Source organism: Bidens hawaiensis, unplaced genomic scaffold, assembly GCF_021521415.1.
Source record: "Bidens hawaiensis isolate Kalapana, Puna unplaced genomic scaffold, B.hawaiensis_p1.1 tig00024994_1, whole genome shotgun sequence".
Classification (NCBI taxonomy): domain Eukaryota; kingdom Viridiplantae; phylum Streptophyta; class Magnoliopsida; order Asterales; family Asteraceae; genus Bidens; species Bidens hawaiensis.
In genome coordinates this window covers 35,690-61,038 of record NW_027493968.1, presented here as the reverse complement: position 1 = coordinate 61,038, position 25,349 = coordinate 35,690, and the positions used below count along the sequence as shown (strand labels likewise).

Here is a 25,349-nt window from a genome sequence, read left to right as displayed (position 1 = left end):
ACCGTCTGCAAAACAATGGAAGCCAAGCCTTCAAATTTCATCGATCAGTTAGTCGTAAGTCTCTCTATTCTTCTTATTTTCGTGCTCGTATACCGTTTTCCATTCATTCTATTCTTTGCGATTTAGGTTCCAGGAGATGTGGTATTGGACCTCACAAACATGGCTAATCAAACCCTCAAGCTCGGAGGCGGCCTTCGCCAGGTTCATTCAATTTCAATCTCTTAGGGTTTATTGTTTCACACACTTGTTATTCACTATATTCATGCTCAATTTTGCCTCCATCACTTTAATTGATCCCTACTGTTTTGAGTGTTGACGTCAGCCCTAGTTTATATTGAATGACAGTTTGTTAAATTGGATATTTGATTTGTTAGGATGGTGATTCATTTGTGTAATGAAGGCTGGGAAGTTGAGATTTATGAAGCCTAACAAATATTGGGTTGAAACCTCCCAAAAGAGGGTAACCTTCTAACCTTATTGCTATATATCTTTATAAAGTTTTATGTGTTACCATTATTATATATGAACATGTTAATTCTGTTATGCATATTATATTACTTGACTTCATTTATATTTTCTAGTATGTACCCAGTGCTGGGGATAATGTTCTTGGAGTGGTGGTGGATACTAAACCAGAAGTAAGTTTTATTTTAATTCTTATACAGAATGATTTTTGGGCTTACGTTTTAGTCTAATTTCTATTTTTATTTTTTGTTATTTTGTCTGTGTTTCAGAATTTTCTTGTGGACATTAAAGGACCGCACTAGCATTTCTACCTGTTTTGGCATTCGAAGGAGGAACTAGAAGGAACATACCAAAGTTTGAGGTATAATAATAACAATACTGCTTTTTTGTTTATTATTTTCTGTTAAATATATCTAGCAGAACTTCTCATTTGACCTAGGTGTTGACTTATAGGTGGGAACTTTGTTGTATGTCCGCGTGGTCAGTGCCAACACTGGCATGAACCCCGAACTTTCATGCATGGATGGTTAGTAACGTTTTTACTAGTATCACAGTTTTGGTATTAGTTTAAAGTTAGATACTTATATTTCATCATACTTTTTTTATAGATAATGGCAAAGCAGCAGAATATGGTGTAATTAAAGAAGGCTATATGTTTGAATCATCCACTGGCCTCGCAAGAGCGTAAAAATTTATATTAATTTATGTAATCATTAATTAACAAATTTAGTTTATTGTGAATGTTTAATATAGTAGCAACTAGCAACCGAGTTTCTTCAGTGTTCCGCTAAAGTCACACACTTTTTTATCTAACTAAAAAGAACCACTCAGGTTTTCATTTTGTTCCATTGCTAGAAGTTTGTATAAATTTTGTTTTTTCAAGTGACATAAATTTCGTCCTCTAAACGAAACCAACGTTGAGTGAACCGCAGCAGGATGTTTGTTACTTTGTTTATTTAATAAACGAATGAACATGTGTGTGACTCATTCACGTTTGTTCATTTAAATTCGTTTATTTTTGTTCGTTTACGTTCATTTATTTTTGTTAGTTTATGTTTATTTAAGTTCGTTCATTAGTGTATTCATTTAAATTCTTTAGGCCAGTTACGTTGTTCGCATTTACTTTTTGTTAGGTTTTGCCATAGTTATTAAAAGCCCTCGTTTCTTGCGCCTAGGCCCATTTTTCAGGCGAGGCTCAATAAATGCGCTTCTAGTTTCTAGGCGAGCGCTTCGGCGTTGTCTATGCCAAGAACACAAGAACATAAAAGCCGATCGAAAGAAACACAAGGGGTGCTATTGAAGCTTAGATCTAGGAGAAGTCAAAGGCGTTATATTGATACATTTTGTAATTCAAGTTTTGAATTACATTCGAATCATGACAGTTTTAGAACTTTTGGTACTAATTAGATGATATTAAATGTTATATAATAGCTTTTGTTTATTTTATCTGAAGAATAGTATTATTTTTCATATACATAACACATTTTTAATTTTTTTACTTTTCCCCGGGCCCTCGCTTTTTTTGCGCCTAAGCCCCAAGCGAGGCCTATGCGCCTAACGTATTTGATAACTATGGGTTTAGCTCAGTAAAGTGACCTAGTTTTTTTAAATGAAACCCGATTGGTTTCTAACTTTTTATAGTTAGAAGAGGCGAGTTATTATTATATTTGAACAATGTTGAACTTGGTTATTATTTCATTGAAACTTACTTGATGCATAAAACTGATATTTTCAGGCTGCTGAGTTCTCCGCCTCATCCTGTTCTTGAAGGGCTTGGAAAGAAACTCTCGTTTGAGATAGCAGTTGGCATAAATGGTCGATTTTGGGTATGATTCTTGAAACAATAAGTTCATATTAAAGCATAAATGTTTTTTTTTCAGTTGTTTTTTAATATAGTTTTGAATTTGCTGAAACTGATATGCAGGTGAATGCATCACAAGCATCAACAGTGATCCTGGTTGGAAATGCTATACAGAAATCAGAATCTCTCAGCTTGGTTCAACAGAAGATTTTTATAGAGAAATTGCTTAAGAGCATTCAGTGATCAAGTCATGTTACCTTACTTCTTTTAGATATGAACAATTAAATATCAAGATTGAATGAGGTTTATTTATTTTCATTTGTGTCATTTTAATTATATGAATTAAAATCTAACCTAAATTTAAAGTTTTAAACCATCATTTTCATCCTCCATTACTCAAACTACCATAAATATCCACATCCATTTGACACATATAAGTTAATCATTTTTTGTTAATAAATTACCGATGTAATACATATATATGTTTTTTTAACACATGTAAATTTGTTAGTACATAAATTTTACATATATGCAAACTTGTGACTAATATATGTAATAAAAAGTTTATATATAAAATATAATAAAACTACTCTTAAATAATGTTAATATATAAAAAATTTATAAAAATATTTGGTTGTTAAAGAGTTTCTAAGAGTTTTTAACTTTTTTAAAGTTCTTAAATGATACCAACCCGTATATGTATTTATGCATGATATTATAATTACCGATATCCCTCCACGATAAAATATATCTCAAATATCTGTATTTAACTTTCCCACCTTATCCCTCACTTCCAAGTGTGGATGGTGCAGAAATGGCCACCACCCTCCTCCTCCCCTCCGTTCTCTCTCCGACACCTCCGTCCTCATCCGCCCCATCTCCATCGCACCACCAAACCATCAGTTTAACCTCAATACCAGCTTCTTGTTCCAATAACAATAACAAGCACGCAGTACTCAAGTTGACAAGAAGACACACCATTGGTTTCGGACTGGTTCTCTCGGTTTTCGACGTGGTTACATCAGCCGAAGCAGCAGAGTGTGAGTTCACTGTCGCTGATTCAGGACTTGCATTTTGTGACAAGCTTCTTGGATATGGATCTCAGGCTGAGAAAGGACAACTCATCAAGTTAAACGGAATCATATTCATATCCATCATCAGATAATGCATGCTAATTTATACTGTCACAGGCACATTATGTTGGTAAACTTGAAAGTGGAACGGTGTTTGATAGCAGCTACAATCGAGGAAAACCCCTCACTTTTCGAATCGGCGTTGGTGAGGTAATCAACCATACCTTTAACTTTAACACTCGGAAGTTAACTTGGTTTATGTTCGTTTCTTTAATAACCGGGCAAACATGAACAAGCTAGGAATTTTATTTCTTAGCTAAATGAACGAAAATGCCATGTTTGTTTAATTGGGTGTCGATAAGTTTTCCGTTTATGTTTTTTAAAAGTATATCCATTAAAGGTTATATATATATATATATATATTAACGGACGAACATGAACAAGGCCTTGTCTGATTCAGTTCATTTACAGCCCTAAATAAAGGTGAGTACTGGTCCAAAATGGGGCTAGCCAATTTGATAGGACACTGTCTTTTAAAGTAGTTTAGAAATATTGATCTAAAGTAGAGTAGAAACAAGATTTACCGTTAAAAAAATTTTCAGGTGATTAAAGGATGGGATCAAGGTATACTTGGTGGTGATGGTGTTCCTCCTATGCTTGCCGGTACGAAACCCACTTTCGTCAGATCGATAATCTTTGATAAAATATGTTGTGTTATTAGGTTAAAGACCAATACTACATGTTTGATAAGTGAATCGTATTACAAGAATTAGTTAGATAACACGAATGATATGACAAGTTTAACAGCTTGTTAACATGGTTTACAAATAATACTAACACAATTAACACCTTAAAATAGAAGTTGAAGAGTAGATTACAAATTTTGTGCTTTATAAATTATTTAACTTAGCGTTGAATCATGTTAACGGTTCATGTTATCAATTGTGAAATTAGGAGGAAAACAAACATTAAAGCTTCCTCTAGAACTCGGGTATGGCCAGCGAGGAGCTGGTTGCAGAGGAGGTAAACATAAAACATATATTTCAAAACCGACAATCAAAACATACTGAATATAACAATGTCCAAATGATGCATTCATTTGCAGGATATTGCATCATTCCACCAGATTCAGTTCTCCTATTCGATGTCGAGTTCATTGGCAAGGCATGAAGATAGAAATCATGAACTTCAAACTGCTCTATGTACTGAACTTGATGTAAAATATTATTATATAAATAATGTTGTGTTCATACTATTATGAAAATTTGGTAATACAAAGTAACCAATGTTTTGAAATTTCAATCCTACGGGTCATTATGTAATGACTAACGACCCACGTGCTAGTAAACACTGAATCACAACAGGATCTATAAACACTTTGACTGTAAAACATTTTGATTCTAAATCAAGCTTTTGGTCTTCATAATAGCCTGCTGAGTGACTTAATGACCAACTTCAAGTTCTTCCTAGTAGCTTCATCACCCGTAAATCCCAGAATATCCGTAGTTATACTCTGGAAGTTGCAAACGTTTATCAAGAAATATAAGTATATATATGTTCGAAAAAAAAAATGAAGATCAACTGATAACCTACCTCAATGTTCTTCAAAGTAAAAACAAGGGTGTATATGGATTTCTGAATCAACTCCGTGTTCTCTGGAGTCATAATAGATGCATGTGCTTTTCTGCCAAATCACAAACATATCATATAAACATGATGCTTCAAAATATAGATGTGCAGGAACACACGATCTTATAACATACCTCAAATCCTCTGATGCTTGAGTTAAACTTTTGGTCAAACTTTCAACTTCCTGCAATAGACCGCTGTCTCGAACCTCTGCCAGCATAGGTTGAACATCTTCAGCCATTGCTTGGATCTGAGAAAGTAGTCTATTAATGGTGCACCGTGCATGAAAACACATTACAACTTATTGTTATGAGTCAATCTATTGTTCTAGCGTGCTTTTTAAAACCAAGTTAATCATAAATTCAATCATATAGCAGATGCATCAAAAAACAATGCGAATGCCAAGCATCGGGGTACAAATGAAGTTAACATACTCATAGTTATTAAAATCCCTCGCTTCTTGCGTCTATACCCATTTTTCAGGCAAGGCTCAATAAATGCGCTTTTAGTTCCTAGGTGAGCGCTTCAGCATTGTCTATGCCAAGAACATGAGAAGATAAAAGCCGAGCAAAAGAAACGCAAGGAGTGCTATTAAAACTTAGATCTAGGAGAGGTCAAAGACATTATATTGATACATTTTGTGATTGAATTTATGGAATTACATTTGAATCTTGAATATTTTAGAACTTTTGGTACTAATTAGATGATATTAAATGTTATATAATAGCTTTTTGTTTATTTTATTTGAAGAATAGTATTATTTTTCATATACATAATATATTTTAAATTTTTTATTCAAGTGCGCTTTTTTCTTCAGGACCTCGCTTTTTATGCGTCTTGCGCCTAGGCCCTAGGCGAGGCCTATGCGCCTTGAGTGCGCCTAGCACATTTGATAACTATGAACATACTAATCGTACAAAATAACTAAAGTAAATATTACTCTACAGTTTTGAACCACTAGCGTACGCTTAGCAGTTCGCACATTAAATCTATTTGTATTTGTATCCTAACACCTAAATATTTACCAACAAATGAATGTAAAAAATGAGCATATTATAATACGAAACCTTCAAAAGCAATGGTCTCGCTTCCTCAATAACAGCCGCAGCCCGCTCAGCCAATGCATAAGTATTCGCCACACCAATCTGTTCAACTTCTCGTCCAAGACGCGTAAAGATTCCAACCAACGCATCCAAACTCACACCTTGGTGCCCCTTCAACCTCTCTCTATCACACACAATCACACCTTCTTTAACGCAATCCGGATCCAACGGCCCAAACGAAGGCGTCGGGATCGGATCCCGGGGCGTAATATCAATCATAGTTTCCATCAAAAGCCCAGACTGATTCACCTCAACCAATGAATTCCTAGGAATTACAGTTTTAACATCCTCAACCTCAACGACCGCTTCGATACATTTTAACGAGGGGTTAATGCGGATCACATTACCCACGGTGATCCCTCTGACCCGAACCGGTGTACCGGTTTCAATCCCGCAAGCCTGCGAAAACTCAAACACTGCAATGTATTTTCTAAGCCTAGAGTTTAAGAGAAGGGCTCTTGACCACACCAAACCGAGTGCGAGTAAGACGGTGCTGGAAACAATAAACAAACCCACCCCACCTTCCCAAACGCTCCTGTCACCGAACCCGAAATCGCCTAGTGGGTGCCGGGATTGTTTCCAGATGGTTCGAGGGATATCGAGAACAGCTGCAAGTGGGTGTTTGGAAGACGGTTGCTGGGTGTTTTCAGAGGCTGATTTGACGGTGAGTGAGCGTGTTTTTGGGAGTGAATTGAGGGTTGTGAATTGGGGTTTTGGGGTAACCCATTTTGCAGAAATTGGAATAATTACTGCACCCATTGGATTGGATTGGATTGGATTGGATTGGATTGGATTGAATTGGGGGTAATGTGATAGAATAGAATAGAAAATGATAAAGGAGTGAAGCAATGAATACTGCATACTCTTTTGCAGTCATGTAATCACCAATAGCCCACCAAACAATATTTATTTTTGCACTCTTCAATCTTCATCTTAGGTTATATTTATTGGAAAAATTATTTTTTTTTATAAACTGAGACTCTAAATATTCCTACTTTTTTCAAAGGAAAGATAGCAACACTCGTCTTTTATGTTTACATGATTTTTAGCGGATGCCTTTTAACGAAAAATGTCAAGAAACATCCTTTTTGATTAAAAGCTTTATCACGTTATGTCATTTGGTCATAACCCGATTAAGTTTCTCGTTAAAACCAGTCATCTGCAAAACACATGAGGATAGTTGTGTAATTTTATAAATTTAATGACTAGAAATAAAAGAATAAAACTTTTTTATATTACAAATAAATGAATAAAATATTAAAATACCATCCCCATTAAAAGGCATGTTTGTTTCTTGATTGGTTTAGCTTTTATATCGACTGGTGCTTTATGCTTTATAACATGTATATTGGATCTGCAGATAATTTATGGGTGGTCAAAAAGATATTGAATCGGATTTAGCCACTTTACACTTTTGTGACCCATCTATTTTTGAGCCAATAACACATTCAAATAGTTCAAGAACACACATTTCACAACGTAAAAACTTAAATTTAAAGCATTATATTAGTGAAAACTGTAACCTCTACACATCACAACTTTAAATATGAGCCACAATTTTTACTTTTTAATAGATGGTGAAAAATAAAGTATATTATACTTAAGCACGGATCATTCATTGAAAAGACTACTATATTTTGTTACTTCGACATTTTCTCTAATAGACGTGTGTCTTTGTCAAGTGAGTTAGCCCCAATCTAAACTATAAACACTTAATAGATTTTATAAGAAAATAAAAATAAATTCTATGATAGAAATCGGGGTTTATGCTAAATATAACAGGGAAAAAGAATAATATAGTTAGGAGTGACCGTGAGATTGGGAACGCCCCACATTCCCACCATCGCATGATATGGGCATGGCATAATATATTAAATGTTATTACCAAGATAACAACCTATTTTTTTTAGTAAAGTTGTTAGGATATAATGTGATGAATGAAAAACGAGTCAAGGTGATGAATGGTTATATGGTTAGAAGTATTGAAGTTTGAAAAATCTTTTCTTTATAAACTAGGATGTTATGCCTACTCATATGTTTGTTGAATCTGATATCAAATCTTATAAAGTTAAATTTAAATAGTATTGTGCGTATAGTTAATATAGCTTTCATACTTTAAAAGGACTAGTTATGAATATTTGTGTGCGTTATAATATGATTTCATAATGAGCGAGAAGAGAGTATATAATAAGAAATAAAGAGTTAATTTCCGTTAAGCAATAAAAAGAAGTAGGCTCTACACATATATATATACATAATGACGACTTGTTGGTGTATTTGGAAGGCGAGAAACGATGCAGTCTTTGAAGATAAAGCCGTTGTGATGCATAAAGTTATGGAAGAGATTAAATATTTGTAATTTCTTTAGATTAAACAACTTCTTGTTTAAGGTTCTAAATTGGAAAGACTCGTGTATTTTCTTTGTAACTCGTTTGTTGTTTTTTTCGTTTAGAGTCTTGCTAATTTGCCGATTTATTGAAAATTGTCGTTCGTAAAAAAGAAAATTTCCTTTTTTTTATTATTGTACATTTGTATTCAAGATTCAATAATTAAATGATTGTTTGTTTTCCCATTTCATTTTCTTAAGTATAACTGTTATAAAATTCGGTGATTTATTCTAATTTAACAAAGTTAATTAACAGTTTTAACATTTTAAGCTATTTGATTAAGTTCCTTCTAAAAGCTTTTAAGATTTATTTATCCACTAGATACGCTAGAACTAAAGCAAATATAATATTATAACTTTTTTCACACGTAAAATGGATTAAAGTTGTGAACTTCGACGTGTTCTCTGCACCAAGTATAGAATAGTGGTCATTCCCCACAATCGCATGTGCACCAAAGTTGTTGTCTTATTGATTGGACCGCTAGATGTGCACTATCGTAAATTGTCTACTTCAAAGGTGGTGTAGTGTATATACGTATTCACTTTCAACAACTTAATTGATTATACATATGACTCAACTCTAGCTAGTTCAAGTTCGAGATAAAACTAGTTAAGCGTGTGAATACATACAATAGATGATATAAATTCAAGTGTAGTTTGTGTGTCAGTTCAGCGAAATTCGAAAACAAGAATGAAACGTGGGCGTCTTAATTCTTAAAAGAATATTGCTATGATTATCTCCTCATCGTATATAAACATTCGTCGAATTAGCAAAAATGGTTACAACATAATTAACAATCAAGACATTTATATTACATTAGTCTCGATCTGCCACTATTAAAGATAATTGCATGCCATTGATGTCTTTTATCCCTGTCAGTTGTAACTTATTCTTCATGTGTAACTTACTTCACCAACATACAGGTGTAAACGAGCCGAGCCACTCGATTGCCTCGGTGAAAAGTCAAATCGAGTTGAGTTTAAACAAGTTCGAGCTCAAGCTTTATAAGTCACATTTAATAAACGAGCTCAAGCCCGAGCTTCATATGTCTCGAGCTTAGGCCAGATCGCAACCCTAAACAAGCTTTTTATTTATATAACTTTTATTTAATATGTTGATATACAAACTATTGATATATACTTACATATGATAAAAATAATTAGATAATAAATAATAGGCGAGTCGAATTCGAGCTTTAGAAATGTAACTCTAAGCAAGTCGAGCTTTGGAAATATAGCTCTAAGCGAATTGAGCTCGAGGATCGAGCCTAATTGTCTAAACGAGCCTGGGCTCGGCTTTTTTACACCTCTACACAGGCAGTTGCAAGTTCAGTGGTGATAATCTCCAGTACTTGCTTGCTATTCAAAAGGAGAGTTGTGGCTCAACTAGTTACTCATTTATTTGCCGTTGCATTGTAATTAGGGGTGTTCATCGGGTCAACTCGACCGGGTTTCGGGAAATCTAACTCGCAATCCGCCCCTATTAAGGTTCATGTTATTCAGGTTAATTGGGTTAACCATGTTACTTTATAATTGTAAGTTGCCTTTTGTGTTTGTAACTTGGGGGCTACAAAATTTCACATTCCACTTAATTTTCAATTTCTTTCACAAGCAATTATCTTATAATTACACATAGGCATGTAAACGAACCGAAGGGGCATGAGCAAAGGCATGTCCGTGTTCATTCATTTAACTTTAAACAAACACGAATTCTTAATTGAACAAATATCTGTGTTCATGTTAGTTAGTTAAAAAATGAACATGTTCGTGTTCTTTTATTTAAAATTTAAACAAACAATTCTTTAACATGAAGGAACATAAATATACATATATTAACGAACACAAACAAACAGATATAAAACATATTATTATATTAGGGTGATATAATTTATAATGCAAATAAAATTTAATAAAAACGAACATAAACAAACTTAAATGAATTATCATAAACAAACGTTCATGAACATAGATGAACGAGTGAAACATACGTTTATATTTGTTCGTTTAATTAGATGAACATCCCGCCAATAAAACTTCCAGTATTGACTATTTCTTGCTTGTTTCACCATTTACACATTCCATCATTGTATTTGAAGTTAAGTATCACCACTAATTGGGTTATTTGAGTTAACCCGAAACTCATTTTTTTTCTTCAAAAAATGAAACCGAAAATCCGATCCCATTAACAATTTGGGTTCCCGATTAATGCTTCTTGACCCTATTGAACTCGCCCCTAATTAACTTATTCGGGTTTGAGTCAGGTGGGGTTAATTGAGTTCTATGTATTTTTTTTTCGAAAGAAAACGGGTCATATATCCCTAATCCCCTTTGTGTACTAAAACCCTAACACCTGGTCAAAACACCTCTTTTGCTCTGCTCAATCAACAAACCACCACCGGCCGATTAGCTATGGCGGCGACACCTTCCGCCGGAGTAGAAGCACTTCACCGGCTGAAACAAACGGAGCCGACGATGTACCTAACGCCATCGTCCGACATCGCTTCCATCGCTCGTACCGCATCCGAACACCTATTCGCTTTACTCAAACCCTACACTCCCAAATCACCGTTCAAACGCCTCCTAGTGGACGAGAAGTTCGACGCGGAGCAGATTTGGCAGCAGATGGACCTCCAATCTCAGCCGTTGATCCCCGCCTTACGCTGTCAGGTTAATAAGTTTGAGAAGGATCCCAAGGAGGTTGTGAATATGTTTAGACGTGATGAGAATGAGAAGGAGGTAGGTTTAGAGGAAGAGAGTGAAGAATATGATGATATGGAAGAAGAAGATGATGACGTGGATGATGATGATGATGATGATGATGAGATTGAAGGTGGAAAGAAGGGAGAAGTTAAAGAGAGAAAGAGAAGTGGAATTGAGGATGAGTTTTTGGATTTGAAAGAGATGGAGTTGATGCATGATGATGAGGATGGAGATTTCGGAACTAATAAGAAGAATAAAGCGGCGAAGAAAGCCGTTAGAAAGTATGATGAAGACGACGATGAAGAAGATGAAGATGAAGATGATGATGAGGTGGAATGATTTAACTTAATTTTGTTAGTAAATTAGTCTAATTTGTGTTAATTTATGTTGAATAATTTGATTGTTTATTTGTGTTACTGCAGCTTGGAATTCTGGATATGGCAGGGGTTGAAGATGGTTCAGAGTCTGAAGAGATCAAGTAATCTTTTCTATGCATTAAAGTCTCTTTATATTTTTGACAAGCAAAAATGAACTTACATAAATAAAACTATAGTTTTTAAAAGCCCTCCCTTCTTGTGCCCATTTTTCAATCGAGGCTCAATAAATGCGCTTCTAGTTCCTGGGTGAGTGCTTTGGCATTGCCTATGCAAAGAACATGAGCACATAAAAGCCGAGTAAAAGAAACGCTAGGGGTGCTATTGAAACTTAGATCTAGGAGATGTCAAAGGCATTATATTGATACATTTTGTTACTAATCTTGACTATTTTAGAACTGTTGGTACTAATTAGATGTATTAAATGCTATATAATATTTTTTGTTTGTTTTATTTGAAGAATAATATTCTTTTTCATATACGTAATATATTTTTAACTTTTTATCTGAGTGCGCTTATTTTTCTTAGGCCCTCGCTTTTTTTGCGCCTTGTGTCTAGGCCCCTGACGAGGCCTATGCGCCTTGAGTGCGCCTAACGCATTTGATAACTATGAATAAAACAAGACCAGTTTTCACAACTCATCCAGGAGCTGAAACGAACCACAACATATATTACATCAGAGGACATATAGTAGTTAGCTTTATACAAGCTTTAAGCATGAATCTACTGCCATCACCTATCTGAGTTAGCATTGGCATATTAACCATGTGCCATCAATAAACAATCCTTTTCCTTAGCATTGGCACACTGTTCCTTTTCCGTTTATTTAATCATCTTGAAAACTTTCAAGCTAAGGTGTTAAATTGCAGCCTCTTTCCTTATTCCATTAGATATCAGCCCTACCTCCATCTTGAATGTTCTTTTCCATCTTCTGTCTTTTATTTTGAATTTATTCATTATGTTGTATGGATGGTTCTGGTACCATTTACTTCACAAACGCAAGGTTCCTTTGACTCAACCGGTAACATTTCGTGCCTGTATGTGTTTGAGAGCCTCCTATATTGATCATGCAATCTGTCTTGTCTTGCTGATGTGTCCATCTTGAACGGTCTTCTCCAACTTGCTCACACCTAATCTTGTGTTATTTCTGTATTTCAAACCTGTGTAGCTGATAGAGTCTAGAATCTGGTCTCAAACAAACGATTCAATTACTTGAACATAATAACCCTATTCGAGATGGGAGGTCTCCGATTGCCCGATTCGAGATGGGAAGTCTTCTATACAAGGTTAAAGAAAACCTAATATTTAGATAGTAATAATTAAACATTGACCTTCTTAAAGATATGACCCTAGGCCTATTTAATTTAAATGAGTGTTGAAACTTCTCCATTACTTTAGCATTTGACTTCTCAAATTAAGCCTTTGACTTTGACTCTCCTTTGAATACTCTTTAAGTTAAATGACAGGCGGGAAACTAAATATATTCTTTAAATGACTTGACCCATTTGGCATTATGGGTATTAACCCGAACCAGGTTTCTGTCAGTAGCATGCTCGAATATTTAAAGTTTTAAACACATCATGCTACCCAGGAACCCCTAAAACACGCGAAACGTATGCACACTCCCACTCACTTGTTTACAGTGAAGTGCCCACCAATACTCACACTCACCAACTTTAAGTCTCCTAAATGATGATAAATCTACATGTTTGTGTTCTAACAACTCCTGTTTGTTTATGCATTCCAGGTTGTTCTTTGCATCAAGTGCTAACATTGAGTTCTGAATATTGTTGTTTTCTTTTGGCAGTTACCATGACTTTTTTACATCCAATAAGAAAAATGACCAAGACAAGAAACCTAAAGCGAAAAAGGAAGTTGAAGATATGAACATGAGCTATGAAAAAGAATATGAGGATTCAGATACAGGCGAAGAAGACGGTGATGGAGAAGAAGAAGAAGAAGAAGAAGACGATGACGATGACGTGTCATCTGATGAGGAGGTATTATTTATATATTCATAACATATTTACCACTCTATTGTTTTACTGTTAGATACTGGAATGATTTGAGTAATGTACATTTGTTATTCACTTTTATAGCCAAAGAAAGAAAATCTTTCTACATACGAGAAGCAGCTTTTAGAACAACGTGCTAAAATAGAGCAAGTGGAGAAGCAAAGTTTAGAAGCAAAGGAATGGACTATGCGGGGAGAGGTACATAATTTTAATTTTAATTATTATTTGTGTAACTTTGGGACATGTAGTTTTTGTTAGCAATTTGTTTGTTTACTTGGGTGTATTGTGACAGGTAACTGCTACTAAAAGACCTAAAAATAGTGCGTTAGAAGTTGATTTGGATTGGGAACGGAATGCAAAGCCGCCACCTGTCATCACAGAGGAGGTTTCTCAGTCGATTGAAGAACTAATTATGAAACGTATAGCCGAGGGGCACTTTGATGATGTACAAAAAGTTAATAGGTTACCTTCCAAAGCACCAAGGGAAATGAAGGAACTGGTAAAGCATCAGACTTCTAATTACTTATGCTATCTGTTGGTTTTATGTATGTTTGTGAGGATATAATTCTTGAATGTTAACTTTGCAGGATGAAAATCAGAGTAAGAAGGGCCTTGGTGAACTATATGCGGTTAGTGTTGTCTGCTTTAAGCTGTCTTTTGGCTGCTTTGTTTAATACTCATGCCCTATTTATATATTACATAGATATTAAGTTTTGTTTTACTTGTTATCTTTATGCAGGATGAGTATGCTCAAAAAACTGGACTGGTTTCACAAGCGTTGTCTTTCTCTGACGAGCAAAAGAAGGAGGTGCATCTTTTTCTTATACTATGTGTAGTTACTGCTCTATTTTTATTTATATATTTTTACCTTAAATCTATATGGATATTTCATTGTATGTTGTTAGGCTAGTCTTCTTTTCAAGAAACTATGCTTAAAGTTGGACGCGCTCTCACATTTCCACTTCACTCCAAAACCAGTATGAATCCATTATCCGTACATCTTTGTTTTTTGCCCTTCTTAAGTTTTAATACTAACGCATAAATGAAATATTTGTAAACAGGTGATTGAAGACATGTCTATTCAAACAAATGTACCTGCTCTAGCAATGGAAGAGGTATTCATTTCTTTGCATTTTATTTACCTCGTCATGCTTAATCTACGCTCTTCATATTTTGTTTTGGTTAAAATATTAAGTATCTGATGTTTTTAATGGATTTAGATTGCCCCACTGGCGGTGTCGGATGCTGCCATGCTGGCACCTGAGGAGGTTTTTTCTGGTAAAGGTGACATTAAGGAAGAATCAGAGTTAACACAGGCAGATAGAAAGAGAAGGAGAGCTAGCATTAAAAGGAAATTTAAAGGTAGGCCTATTTATATGAATCTGTGACAAGTTCAACCGGTGTATGTGAAAATCAGTTGATTTGCTTTATTATAACCAGAAAAAAACTCGGCTAAATGGATTACGGATTGAATGTAGTCTATATCGTAGGCAAGTGTTTATAAATTATAACCTCCCAAAATTCTTCTACTAAAAACAAGCTAGATCAATATTTTAATGATAGTTTGTTTTAATCATGTTTAATACGTTAAATGATTATCTCATTGTTTAATATGAATGATGATGACAGCTGAGAACGCGAAGAAGACGGCGAAGAAGCCACGAGAAAACACGCAAACAGCCATTGATGGTGAGGACCTTACTTTTCTTATATATTCTTTTAAAAGCTACATATTTTAATATATATGATATATCATAGTTTCATAGCACCTTGTCAAAAAAGTCTTCAATAATATTTTTTATTACATAGCAAATAAAATGAAATTAGCTTACTAGTTATTAAAATACATTTTACTGATAACGGACATGGTACGGAACAAAAAATGTGAATCAATTCGACTCGTAAAGTTCTCTTGGTATACTTTACTCTGGTAAGTAACCGATTTTGTTTTATTTAGTAAAATGATAGTTTGGTATTATCAAATTTGGAAGGACATATATGCAACTGACCCGAAACATCAACTCTGTGTTGCATAGATATTTATTAATTAATTTTGTTTCTATAATACACAGGAAAGGAAGAATCCTAATTTCAGGCTCATGTTTGTTTGAGAATTGACATGATGGTTTTGATTCTGTGCATACGGGGAAGATGCAGTGCTCAGGAGACTAAACAGTTTTGTTATAAGTGTTATTTTACAATAGCCATTAATCATTTGGAGAAGTTTTGTTTTAAATGTTACTATAGATGTTAAAAAGATGATATATGATTTGGGTATTGATTTTGAAGATGAGAAACTGTTTTTGAATTTGATTCTGTTTTCTAAATGCAGGTTTTTGCCTGTATTTAGTTCAATTTAATGTGACAGATTTATTTTATCTGCTTGCAATCTTTATATTACACGTAATTCTTGAAACTAAAATGCAGAAATTAATAAAGAAACAAAGTTGTATGAAAAGATGTAAAAGATTGGCAACAAAGTGTTTTGAGCCAACTCAGGCTGCTATAGATGGTTTGTAATAATATGATGGCTTAAGTGTAGACATGTCATCTTCTGAGTGAAAAGTAAAACGATGATGTTACGAAGTTTGTCAAATATCTATATTTTATTTATTCTTATCAAAGAGCTTTTGACACAATGGTATCTTGGTGTGTTATAAGGCGCTTTCACTCTCTTGAAGAAAAGTTTGAGTCCAATGGTATCTTGGTGTGTTATAAGGCACTTTCACTCTCTTGGAGACTAAAAGTTAGAGTCCCATTGTAGGCGACTAGGCGTTGGTTATTATTAGGAACAATCAAATTACGTAACTATTAGACCGTCTTTGAACAAATAAGAGGTTAGATGAATATGTTAATGAGTGAAAGCGACTCGTGAATAAACTTATGTAAAAAATTTGTGAAGTGAAAGTGTCTTGTAAATAAAGACCAACTTGTGATGTGATGTATAACACATGATTAAATATCATTCTTAGGCCACGGTTTTTATACTGAGAATCATTTATCCTTGATTGTCTTATGGATAGTTTATCCTTGAAGTATATATCAGGATATAAAGGATCGACGATCCTCGGTATTGTTTGTTTGCTAATAATTGCGTTTAGTATGGTGATGTGTTAGACAGGTATATCGACTTCAAGACGAACTTGCATCAGTTATCCTCATGGGACATCCTATAGCTGGAACATGAATCTAGGATCCTAATTCAACATAGCTGATTATGAACAAACACTCTAGAAGATTGACGTTTAAATAACGGTATCTAGACCTGGTCTACCGCTTTATTCGCTAGTGAGTGCACGTGGTCAAAGAGCACGTTGGTGAATAATGGAAGACTAGCAGATTTATAGGATGAAGTCGTTAAGTTTGTTAATTACTTTTTCCTTATATATTTGAGTATGATCGATAGAAATAGACACATGTACTTACACACACACTAGAGCAGAAGCAATTATTCTCTCTATACACTAGCTTTCATTGTAATCTCGAACATATACTCCACATTTATTTGTAATCACTTTTGTTCATTAATAAACTCGACGGTGATAGTTTTCACCGTCCGGAGGTATTTTGTGCCGGAGACCACGATAACCATATACTCATCGACCAAAGGTTACCTTGTTGATCATTGACTAAAGTACTTCGACCAAAGATTATCCTATTAATCTTCGACCGGAGCTATTTTACCAACGATTGCCTCGTTAAGTTTTGACCGAAGTAAGACTATCGTGATTAAGGGCTTTTTCCTTCGTGATCAAACCATTGTGTTCACCGATATCACGCTTATACATTTGTTATTATCGAATTAGCACCTTACCTCACATAACAGATTTGGATAATTGATCCTTAGCTGATTTTTGTCCAAAACAATCATATGAAATTTCGAGTCTCATTGAAGGAGACGTGATGTAATAGAAGATAACACATGAGTAAACGAGTCCCGTTGTAGGCGTTGGTGTAGCATTATTAAGAACAATCAAATTACTTTGTGGTTCTAAAATATATTTTATTATTAGACCGCCTTCAAACGAAACGAATAAGAGGTTAAAAGATTCTTTTAATGGGTGAAAGAAGAGGTTAGAAGATTATTTTAATAGGTGAAAGCGACTCGTGAATAAACATATGGTAAGATGCTTGGGTTCTAAAAACATTTTATTACTAAACCACCTTTGTACGAATAAGAGGTTGGATGAACCTGTTAATGAGTTAAAGTGACTCGTGAATAAACATAGGTAAGAAATTTGTCAAGTGAAAATGACATGTAAATAAACAAAGAACAACTTGTGATGTGATGTGATGTAATAGAGAATAACACACATCATATTTAAAAATCTATCATTTTATCATAAGATCAACACACACTAAACGAAACATTCATCCACAATCACAACCACTTCATATTATTACGCACCAATCTTTAACATTTATATGCTGGAAATCTGAGCAGACTTGCTAGCAATTGCACCTGCTTCGGTCAGCAACGGCACCAGCTTCCCGGCTCGATGCTTCTCCATACAAGCTGCAAACAAATACCATACCATTAACTTAATCCACCATTAACAAAAACTCGAAAACCGACATAAAACAGTGAAAAAAACTCACCATCTGAGCCACCAATATGCTTCCCACCGATGAACACATTAGGAACAGTACTCTGACCAGTCCACTCCTTTAGAGCAGATTGAATTTCACCACCATCACCTTCAAAATCCATAAATAATTAGTCCCATTTCTAAAAGCTTTCAGGTAAGTGGTAACATTATTATTATTATCATTAATGTGTAAAGATGATGATAATATAAACCTTAAGCAAGATCAATACATTATTATTATTATTATTATTATTTTTCTGTTACTTTGGTTCTTTCGAAAGGATCCAATTACAATAATAAAAGAGACAGGTATTGAGCAATAAGCTGCACCACCACTATTTTTGAATGACAAAACCGATCCTATTGAAAAGTAGGAGTGCTATAACCAATTAACTAACTAATATAACTAACTGTAGACTATATGGATCATGGATCAACTGATGAAATGATTGAGAACTTACTTTCTTCATCCAATTCAATAACCTTGTATGTCACGTTAAGCTCCGAGAACATTTTCTTCACGCCCTTGCAATATCCGCACCAGGTTTTGCTGCAAAAATCAAGTCAAATTTCTTAATTCCTAATCAGAGAGATTTGTGATGATGAACACAGCATCATTCAGTGAGATAAAACGATCGTGTTGATGAATAATATCAAAATTAATCAATTAGGTTTAAGCTAGCTAGCAGCATAATTAAGCAATTAGGTTCAGTCTAGCAGCAAAATTAAGCAACTAGATTCAAATTAGTAGCAAAATCAAGCAATTAAGTTCAGTCTAACAGCAAAACTAAGCAACTAGATTCAAATTAGTAGCAAAATCAAGCAAATAGGTTCATTTTTGCAGCAAAATCAAGCAATTATATTAAAAATAGTAGAAAAAAACAAGCAATTAGGTTCAATTTTGCAGCAAAACTAAGCAATTAGATTCAAATTAGTATCAAAATGAAGCAATTAGGTTCATTTTGAATCGTAATCTGACCTGAAGACGACGACGGGATTATCGGAAACGAGTTGCTTAGCTTTCGAAAGTGCCATTTCTTTTTCTTCTTTCGATGCCTCTCTTCTTCCGCTCCCCATTTATAATATAATAATATAACGGTGCCTGCTGCTGCTTGTTGTCCAAGCTAACCTGACCTAACCTAACCAAACCATGTGGATCAAGCCGGCATCCGCTTAGTGTATTCACACTTGATTCTGACCTCATCTGTAACGCCGTTAGTTACATAAGAATCAACATCACGGAAGGAGGAAAGTTGTAGAAACTTCTTCAAAAGTAAATAGAATTTTTATTTTGATATAAGATGAGATAGAGATAGTTCACATTGTATGGAATGAAAGAGAATGAATTAAAAGGAATTTTTCATCTTAAATATCACTAACACGTCTTTAGCGTAATGATCGTGGATGGCTCGAGAACTAATAAATCATAATTAAGTGTGTTTAGGTAGAGGTGATTCATGGGCGAGTGATGTCATAAAAAGTCTCCACCCGAATAGTCAAAATAATAAATTTTTGTACTTCTTATGAACAAAATGGACAATATAATATATATGGCAAGTGAGACTAGATGTTAAACAATTAGCCTTATGACATTAAATAAACAATAAAAAGATGTTAGTGCCGCGTGTCTCGCTTAGAATCGTTGTGATGGTATGGCTGGTGACAGTTGTGTCCCACTTACAACATTGCCTATTGTCTCCCATCTGCCATATTTGTTTTTTTTTGGGGTCAGGTACAAAGATGCCCGGTACTATTTCATCTGTGGTCCCTAGACCAGATATCTCATTTAAAATATTGATAGTATATGTTTTTTTAAGTGATTAAAGTTTTATTCATTTTTATCAGAAAACTAATGAGTTAACTGATCCAGCCTAATTTAAATAGTAATCTTTCAATCATATGTACGTAAAAATAATTAGTTTAGGTTCAAAGCTAACTTTGCAAGAAATTTACATAAAACCCTTGAAATGATGAGGCAATATGCGTTTTTAGTTTATTCAAAACCCTTTGTTTTAAAAAAATATATATAATAAGTTTTTACTTTTATTGTTATAATTTTTGAAAATGTTGACAATAAAGATTAAAGAATAACATAATATAGACTTATTATATATTACGGAGTAAAGAAATAAAAAACAATTTCTGCTAAGAAGTAAATTCACTATTTTCTTGTATTAATTTTCAAAGATGTTAATGATCAACATGCTTTGCCAAAACATATTGAATAATTATATTAACATATTTAACTTTTTATTACACTTTTAAGTATGCTCGTGATAATACATATACAAACATTCAATACTTTGGAGGCATGAGGACTCAATGAAAGAAGACTGAAATCTTCGTGTGATCTCCAGTTTAATCCTAAGGGCACTCAGGATCAGTGAGCCTTCGGGGGGAACGGGTTTTCCCGTAACATGAGATAACTTGAAGGTGCTTAAGAGCTTCTTACGGTTGAATTGGGCCACCCGAAAGTAGTCTTTTGCCGTTTGGTCACCTTCAACATCACTCTTGTGTGTGTGGGGGGGGGGGGGGGGGCATCGCTTGCCTCCAAAACCTTGAAGGCGCCCCTGGGGTGTTCCCAACGTTTTGAGAGGTTGTGGGTGGGGAAGACGTCCCATTACGAACGGTCTTAGAAACCAAATGAACACACACCACTTCCTTCATGTAAGTATATATAATAAAACAATTATACTTATATAATATTAGAGATTTTTAGAAAAGATTATGAATTAGATTGCTTTGTGAAAATGGTGTTTCACTGCGGCATGTGGGAGAAAATAGATAATAATATTTTAAAGATGCATACCAAATTATGTTTTTCTTTATTTGATGATCTAGTTTTATATAAAATGCATCGCAATACTAGTGATTGAATAGCCAAATCATGAGAACCTATATATGCAAATACAGTGAAATATATATTTGATTTTGACCACAATCCAATGGTTCACATCAAACTAGTTCAAACTAGTGCTAGTTGATGCGAGTTACTTAGATAACAAACAGACTTAAGTCAAATTCATTTGGGGTATTCTCTCAATTCCAAAAAAGCAACGGGATCAAGTATGAGTTGTCGATCAGAACATATATGGATAGAACCTATAAAGGGAGCTCGAAAAATAAGTAATTTCTGCTGTGCTATTATCCTTTTTTTAGGTTCATTAGGATTCTTGTTGGTTGGAACCTCGAGTTATCTTGGTAGAAATTTGATATCTTTCTTTCCGGCTAAGATCTTCAATACCCATGTTTCCTGAAGCGACACTTTGTTTCACTCCTTTCATTTATACTTTAAGCGCGATTGCTATAATATATACTTCCTTGACCACTTTAAGACAGATCGATCTTAAGAAGATCATTGCTTACTCCTCAGTAGCTCATATGAATCTGGTGACTATTGGTATGTTTAGTCTGAACATACAGGGAATTGGAGGTAGCATTCTACTGATGTTAAGTCATGGACTGGGATTTGGTTTTTGATGCAGCAAGTAGGGGAAAACAATTCTTAATTGTTGGCACTAAAAATAAAGAAGCTGATTCAGTAGCATGGGCTGCAATAAGGGCTCGGTGTCATTATGTTAATAAAAAATGGCTCGGTGGTATGTTAACAAATTGGTCCACTACAGAAACGAGACTTCATAAGTTTAGAGACTTGAGAACCGAACAAAAAACAGGGGGACTCAACCGTCTTCCGAAAAGAGATGCGGCTGTCTCTTAAATAGGTCTTTAGACACACAAGAAGATTGAACTAGATATATAACCAAGATGACTTTATTAACAACATAAGCAATCTCGAGCAGAGTTAACACGAAATATTATAGGGATCATCCGTAGGAGCCATACCACTTCAAATCTTATGAATTTACTTCCTGAAAATTAGTGAAACCTTAATATTAGTCTCTAGAGTTGAACTCTCCGTCCTATTCTTGTAACGAGTGATAAGAAGTATATCACTAAACTAACTCGGCTCAACGGATTTGGGCCTCACACCCATGAAGATCCGAACATATATGTTCCCCATATAAAAGACATTTCACCTTCTCAAAATGATCATCTTCTCTCCTAACACGATACTTATATTTTCTATAAATCTATGGTAGAGAGATATAGATATACGTATCAATGACTTGAGTGTTCGTTAGAAAAGGGCAAGGCTCCGGTCTCTGAACCCTTCTAACAAGTTCTACATGGTTTTACAGATCTAGAATAAGACAGAGAAGACTAAGTGTGGTCATAATTACAAGCTAGTTAAACTCTAAAACATATCATCAAAACTTATTAAACAATGCTTAAGATCAAGATCACTTGTTTAACCCAAAAATAGCTTCAAATTCTTTATACATCCTTTTTGGTTTCGATTTCGAATCCGACGACGAAGTCTTCTGTGAAGAACTCCCGGTCCCACTTCTCATCCCGGTCCAAAACCCGCTCCATTTTGTCCGACTACTAGACGGATCAGAAGGATCCGTCGGGGTCCCACCACACCCGCGCCCGCTCCCTTGTCTACTAAAGCTAGACTTAGCCAAGCCCCTCAACTGTTTCATCCATATCTGCTCTGGTGTAGAGCTTCTAAATCTCCTTACCGGCACGGTGGTACCGCCACACTGCCGCCCCTTCAACGGGAACTGACTCTCGACGTTTTTCATAAATTTACTTGGGACAAAAAGCAGAAGAATCCCCCATGATGCTATTTTCAAACCCGTAAACAAAGATTCATCATTGGGATCAAGTTGTTTCATTTGACAAAGCAAAGAGTTCCATTCATTCAAGATTTGAGCAACAAATGCAAACAAGAACAAACAAACCATTGTGATCCCAATCTTGGTCTGATCATGGGTAGAAAGATTCTTCCTTAAAAGAACCAAACATATCGCAAAGATCGCAACTTGACTCGACACCGATATTATCTCCACCAATTGAACCTTTTTCTTGATGAATGGTTTCTTGAGGACCATGAAAAACAGCTGAAACGAAGTAACACATAATAATGTTTTCGTGGGTGTTTCAGAATAACCGTTTCTTGAAAAAGCACCCACCAAGATTCCTAACATGACCCGTTTAACTGACTCGATGAAAATGTAGTAGATTCTTAATATCCCAAATACTCTTTGAACAAAGGGTGCTTCTGCATCTTCGTTTTCATCATCTGATGCGATTATACTGCCTCTGGAAATGTTGTAATCCAATCCTGATGTGATTTGTGAGAGCATGTATTTTGGCGGGCCTCGTAGGTCTTCAAAAAGCGGGCCCAATATGGTTAGCCATTTGGAGTTTGAGGTGTTGATCCAGGTCCACTGGCCTCGTTTTCCAGGGCCTAAAGTGACCTTGACAAGTGCTTGATACCAGTGCATTTTTTGATCTTCATGGTGGACTTCTTTGTATTGAGGTAGCTTCCCCATTGATATACCAATAGAAAGGAACATGAATAATGCTAGTATTAAGAATATTACGGCTCCTAATATTAGAATACCGACTGCAATCCCTGAACCAGATCCACCTGAAAACATATTATAAGAGTGAGTTTAGAAGTCGAAACAGACGAATATTCGAATCTAAGATTTGGTATAGAATCTTGGTCCTCACGTTTCAAGAAATTGCGGAAGACTGTATATACCATAGTATACTAAACAAATGAACATGAACAAAGTTTGTTGATATTATTAAATGGACAAACATTAAATACATAGCATATTAACTTAATAATTATTTTTTATATTAAATTATTAATACTAATCGGCCCATCGTGTATATATTTGTTCATTAATATTCATTTGAAGCTTGTATTTGAATTAATTTTTTGATCATCTATTTAGACTTTAATTTGTATAAGGTTGGCTACTTTTAAAATGTTGTATATTGTCGAATCGAATATTGTTGTTTACTTTTAGTTGGTATTATGTGTTTGTTTATGTTCCGTCTAGAATATTAATGAACAAATAAACAAGCACATTCAATTTCTCAACAAACGAACACAAAGAGTCAGTTCCTTTCAAGTTAAACGGAAAAACACAAACTAACCGAGTTGGTGTTCTTTTGGTTTGTTTACAAACTAGTGGAAAAATCCAAGTAAATATTGGGTTTGAACTTTGACAAGTAAAAGGTTTGACCTTGAAAGTCAAAAGTGCATAATTTACCTTTGAGGAGAAAGGCTGATGCTGCAGAAACACAAGGAACTGCAAGAATAACCAAAAAGATTTCAAATCTAGGAAAAATGAGAGAGACATAAGTGTTTTCTTTCTCTCTTTTCTTTCTTAATTTGAGTATTAAGATGAACACGATGTGCAGAATGATCAAGCCACCGCCCATCACCGCCAGCCAAAACATACTCCGGTTGAAATCCGTCCACCTGAATAAAAAATCCAAGCTCAGTTGATATCATCAAAACAATACCTATAATTTGTAATCAATTTATCAAAATTCAGAACGTACCCGTGTGAATCATTCATATCTGTAATAAATTCAGCCTCAGGTGCTGCATTTTGGCTCTGCGTATACAAACTGCGATCAGAAACTAACGCAAAACGGCAGCGATAAAAGTGCTAGATACATTCTAGCAAACGTTTAGAGAGAAAAAAAACAATCCAAATCAGATAAATATTATTATGATATCAAAAGTTGTCATAAACATTACAAATGATCTTTTATTTATCCACTATACAACTAGCATACATATTAAACTCGATCAAAATAACCAACATATTAACTGAAGACATAAACCACAATAAGCATAACCAGAAGAATAATTAGTAGGCATGTAAACGAACCAAACGTTCGGTGAATGTGAACCATTCGGCGGGAAGTTCGTTTAATTAAACGAACGAACACGAACACGTGTCCGTTCGTTCATTCATGTTCGTGAACGCTCACTTATTTATGTTCATTTAAGTATTAATAGAAAATAATCAAATATTATATGGATAAGTAACTGTTTTATATTTGTTCATTTTAGTGTATTCATTTATGATTGCTTGTGTTCATTTACATTTCTTCATATATGTTCAGTTATGTTCGTAAACTGTTTGCTTAGGTTTTAAACAAACTAACATAGGCGAGCATGAACATGTTCATTTTTTAAATAAACGAACACGAACAAAAATATTTACCGGCAATTAATGACTAAAAAGGGATTGTAAATGAGACCTCAAAAAACGATTTATACTCCATTGCGGTGAGTGGCAATCCATATATTGATCCAACTTTTTCATCATCGATTT

The 25,349-nt window shown here is 34.7% G+C and overlaps 5 protein-coding genes and 1 pseudogene across 6 annotated transcripts; 3 read left to right on the top strand and 3 right to left on the bottom strand.

The window, feature by feature from the left end:
- On the top strand, nucleotides 1–2,605 carry LOC143570488 (uncharacterized; annotated as a pseudogene). The gene is made up of 9 exons (XR_013141937.1): nucleotides 1–54; nucleotides 127–201; nucleotides 375–460; nucleotides 582–638; nucleotides 735–826; nucleotides 919–991; nucleotides 1,074–1,149; nucleotides 2,201–2,291; nucleotides 2,390–2,605. The product of XR_013141937.1 is annotated as an uncharacterized LOC143570488 (transcript).
- Nucleotides 2,606–3,035: 430 nt separating this feature from the next.
- Nucleotides 3,036–4,641, top strand: LOC143570487 (peptidyl-prolyl cis-trans isomerase FKBP13, chloroplastic-like). Its single transcript, XM_077056128.1, has 5 exons — nucleotides 3,036–3,395; nucleotides 3,457–3,549; nucleotides 3,942–4,002; nucleotides 4,294–4,362; nucleotides 4,445–4,641. Exons 1-5 carry the CDS (start codon nucleotides 3,081–3,083, stop codon nucleotides 4,507–4,509), a joined length of 603 nt encoding a protein of 200 aa, XP_076912243.1. The 5' UTR covers nucleotides 3,036–3,080; the 3' UTR covers nucleotides 4,510–4,641.
- Nucleotides 4,541–6,933, bottom strand: LOC143570486 (protein TRIGALACTOSYLDIACYLGLYCEROL 2, chloroplastic-like). The gene is made up of 4 exons (XM_077056127.1): nucleotides 6,036–6,933; nucleotides 5,103–5,218; nucleotides 4,933–5,023; nucleotides 4,541–4,852 (listed from the first exon to the last, which is right to left on the bottom strand). The coding sequence occupies exons 1-4, from the start codon at nucleotides 6,930–6,932 to the stop codon at nucleotides 4,760–4,762; spliced, it is 1,197 nt and encodes a 398-aa protein (XP_076912242.1). The 5' UTR covers nucleotide 6,933; the 3' UTR covers nucleotides 4,541–4,759.
- A 3,853-nt stretch (nucleotides 6,934–10,786) lies between these two features.
- LOC143570485 (M phase phosphoprotein 10-like) lies at nucleotides 10,787–15,872 on the top strand. The gene is made up of 12 exons (XM_077056126.1): nucleotides 10,787–11,487; nucleotides 11,580–11,635; nucleotides 13,339–13,531; nucleotides 13,631–13,744; nucleotides 13,839–14,045; nucleotides 14,134–14,175; nucleotides 14,286–14,354; nucleotides 14,452–14,523; nucleotides 14,608–14,661; nucleotides 14,767–14,908; nucleotides 15,176–15,235; nucleotides 15,619–15,872. Exons 1-12 carry the CDS (start codon nucleotides 10,867–10,869, stop codon nucleotides 15,633–15,635), a joined length of 1,647 nt encoding a protein of 548 aa, XP_076912241.1. The 5' UTR covers nucleotides 10,787–10,866; the 3' UTR covers nucleotides 15,636–15,872.
- A 2,012-nt stretch (nucleotides 15,873–17,884) lies between these two features.
- LOC143570484 (glutaredoxin-like) lies at nucleotides 17,885–19,284 on the bottom strand. The gene is made up of 4 exons (XM_077056125.1): nucleotides 19,115–19,284; nucleotides 18,597–18,685; nucleotides 18,146–18,244; nucleotides 17,885–18,062 (listed from the first exon to the last, which is right to left on the bottom strand). Exons 1-4 carry the CDS (start codon nucleotides 19,210–19,212, stop codon nucleotides 17,968–17,970), a joined length of 381 nt encoding a protein of 126 aa, XP_076912240.1. The 5' UTR covers nucleotides 19,213–19,284; the 3' UTR covers nucleotides 17,885–17,967.
- A 3,038-nt stretch (nucleotides 19,285–22,322) lies between these two features.
- Nucleotides 22,323–25,332, bottom strand: LOC143570476 (uncharacterized). Its single transcript, XM_077056118.1, has 4 exons — nucleotides 25,276–25,332; nucleotides 24,565–24,620; nucleotides 24,270–24,481; nucleotides 22,323–23,632 (listed from the first exon to the last, which is right to left on the bottom strand). The coding sequence occupies exons 1-4, from the start codon at nucleotides 25,297–25,299 to the stop codon at nucleotides 22,437–22,439; spliced, it is 1,488 nt and encodes a 495-aa protein (XP_076912233.1). The 5' UTR covers nucleotides 25,300–25,332; the 3' UTR covers nucleotides 22,323–22,436.
- Nucleotides 25,333–25,349: the final 17 nt, after the last annotated feature.

Excerpts from the sequence above, each read along its gene's own strand:
- LOC143570487 (XM_077056128.1), top strand. The coding sequence starts at position 3,081 with ATGGCCACCACCCTCCTCCTCCCCTCCGTTCTCTCTCCGACACCTCCG. Across the intron at positions 3,550-3,941 it reads TTCGAATCGGCGTTGGTGAG|GTGATTAAAGGATGGGATCA; the intron begins GTAATCAACCAT and ends AAAAATTTTCAG. Across the intron at positions 4,363-4,444 it reads AGGAGCTGGTTGCAGAGGAG|GATATTGCATCATTCCACCA; the intron begins GTAAACATAAAA and ends ATTCATTTGCAG.
- LOC143570486 (XM_077056127.1), bottom strand. The coding sequence starts at position 6,932 with ATGCAGTATTCATTGCTTCACTCCTTTATCATTTTCTATTCTATTCTA. Across the intron at positions 5,219-6,035 it reads CGAGACCATTGCTTTTGAAG|ATCCAAGCAATGGCTGAAGA; the intron begins GTTTCGTATTAT and ends CTACTTTCTCAG. Across the intron at positions 4,853-4,932 it reads TTACTTTGAAGAACATTGAG|AGTATAACTACGGATATTCT; the intron begins GTAGGTTATCAG and ends TGCAACTTCCAG.
- LOC143570485 (XM_077056126.1), top strand. The coding sequence starts at position 10,867 with ATGGCGGCGACACCTTCCGCCGGAGTAGAAGCACTTCACCGGCTGAAA. Across the intron at positions 14,046-14,133 it reads CAAGGGAAATGAAGGAACTG|GATGAAAATCAGAGTAAGAA; the intron begins GTAAAGCATCAG and ends TTAACTTTGCAG. Across the intron at positions 14,909-15,175 it reads CATTAAAAGGAAATTTAAAG|CTGAGAACGCGAAGAAGACG; the intron begins GTAGGCCTATTT and ends TGATGATGACAG.
- LOC143570484 (XM_077056125.1), bottom strand. The coding sequence starts at position 19,212 with ATGGGGAGCGGAAGAAGAGAGGCATCGAAAGAAGAAAAAGAAATGGCA. Across the intron at positions 18,686-19,114 it reads AATCCCGTCGTCGTCTTCAG|CAAAACCTGGTGCGGATATT; the intron begins GTCAGATTACGA and ends TGATTTTTGCAG. Across the intron at positions 18,245-18,596 it reads TATTGAATTGGATGAAGAAA|GTGATGGTGGTGAAATTCAA; the intron begins GTAAGTTCTCAA and ends TGGATTTTGAAG.
- LOC143570476 (XM_077056118.1), bottom strand. The coding sequence starts at position 25,299 with ATGGAGTATAAATCGTTTTTTGAG. Across the intron at positions 24,482-24,564 it reads GATATGAATGATTCACACGG|GTGGACGGATTTCAACCGGA; the intron begins GTACGTTCTGAA and ends TTTTTTATTCAG. Across the intron at positions 23,633-24,269 it reads ATCAGCCTTTCTCCTCAAAG|GTGGATCTGGTTCAGGGATT; the intron begins GTAAATTATGCA and ends ATATGTTTTCAG.